The sequence below is a fragment of the Nicrophorus vespilloides genome, unplaced genomic scaffold, assembly GCF_001412225.1.
Source record: "Nicrophorus vespilloides isolate i.1.1-1 unplaced genomic scaffold, Nicve_v1.0, whole genome shotgun sequence".
NCBI lineage: Eukaryota > Metazoa > Arthropoda > Insecta > Coleoptera > Silphidae > Nicrophorus > Nicrophorus vespilloides.
Genome location: NW_017099919.1, coordinates 1,743 through 3,452, shown reverse-complemented (window position 1 = coordinate 3,452; position 1,710 = coordinate 1,743). Strand labels below are relative to the sequence as shown.

Here is a 1,710-nt window from a genome sequence, read left to right as displayed (position 1 = left end):
CTAAAATATATTTTACAATTATATAAAGTATATAAAGTATAATAATTCAGTGAAACAGTATAAAGTATATAAAGTATATAAAGTATATAAAGTATATAAAGTATATAAAGTATATAAAGTATATAAAGTATATAAAGTATATAAAGTATATAAAGTATATAAAGTTGCTTCTTACCTAAAACTTTATCACCATTGAATAAATTATCAAAGTGATAAAAGCTTCTTTCAGTTTGATAGTGCAACTCAAATTTGTCGATAGGAGAATAATCTACGCCCCCATTCTTTTTTAAAGACCATTTCATTGAAAGAACAAAATTAGCACCAACTAAAACACAATCAACATAAAAAGGAAACAGACATTTCGAAAACACATACCCAGTTTAATACTTGTTGGACCATGTCCTTTAATTGGCAATATCATTACTCTACCATCGATGTCATATGTGCCTTTTACTATCAGCTCGGGAAAATTGATTTCCATCAAGCATTCCAGTGTATCAAAGTTGCAACTTTAATAGAAAAGAAAAACGATAGTAAATTAATGTATAAACTATAGAAACATCTTACTCAATCAAGTTGAACTTTGCTTTCTCCAGTCCAAAAATGTCCAAATCTGTAAGCTTTATATTTAACGAATCGGTTGCTTCGATTTCAATTTCTTGAACGTGGAAAGGTGCGAAAGGTGGAAAATTTAACTCTTTATAACCTGAAACAAGCTTATCCGTTATGTTTAATTAACTAGAATTAAATTAGTATCTAACCATTCTGCAATGTGGGAATGATGGCATGAGCCAAATCCACGGCACATTTACCAAAACTTGGACTATTTTTGTCGCATTTTGTAATGAAACTTGCTGAAATTACGATGTAATTAAATAATTACTAATGGTTTAATGTGATTGGGTATTACGTAATTTGGCAGCATGTGCCGCAAATGTTACGATGAGCAAAATGAAACTACGTGTTATACTATTCATTCTGCTTTCTTCGGATGCAATTGAAATATAATTATCCATAACTTTAATTTGAGTTTATATAGTTTTAACTTTTAATTACATTCTGTTTAATTACGTATATTTTTGTGTGATACTACGCACGTAAATCATTATTAAGATACATACAAAGGTTATGAAATACTAGTTTGTATTTTATTTACTCAAACTGTGTGGAAATTGCGAAATAAATATTGTTACAAGTTAATAAGCAATAATAACATATTAAAAAATACTTAAATAACATAAGAAAAGCGAATAAGTTATAGACGTAGCTACAATTTTAGAAATAAATAAAACGGGAAAAAAAATTCTTAGTTTCAAAAATGAATGATCGACATATTACGATATAGGCGACGTCTCTATATTATCCTATGAACTTATTGAGTGATGAAAGGTAATAAAAAACTGAAAATATAATATGCTTTTCTTTACATGCAATATCGATAACTTAATTTTAAATTAATACAAAAAAACAAATGATCTGACAAGGAATATATATCAAAAATTTCAACTTAATTACTGATGTAAAATAATAACTTGGATTGTTTGGTTGAAATTTCCAAACCAAATTTTAATTGAGCAAAAGAAAAATAAATTGTCAAAAAATAGTACAAAAAAAAATGTCTATACATAAATAATATGATTTCTCCTGTGAAATCTCTTTTTGTGCGGTTTATTTTTATAGGTTTTTGGTTACTTGATTAGTCCGGTTTCA

At 27.0% G+C, this 1,710-nt stretch overlaps 1 protein-coding gene across 1 annotated transcript; it reads right to left on the bottom strand.

Moving 5' to 3' along the window:
* Positions 1-175: 175 nt before the first annotated feature.
* On the bottom strand, positions 176-986 carry LOC108566078 (protein takeout-like; the record flags this gene model as incomplete). Its single annotated transcript, XM_017925790.1, has 5 exons — positions 911-986; positions 762-854; positions 568-706; positions 376-509; positions 176-325 (listed from the first exon to the last, which is right to left on the bottom strand). Coding segments are annotated over exons 1-5 (583 nt in total), but the record flags the coding sequence as incomplete, so codon positions are not given.
* Between the last annotated feature and the right edge of the window lie 724 nt (positions 987-1,710).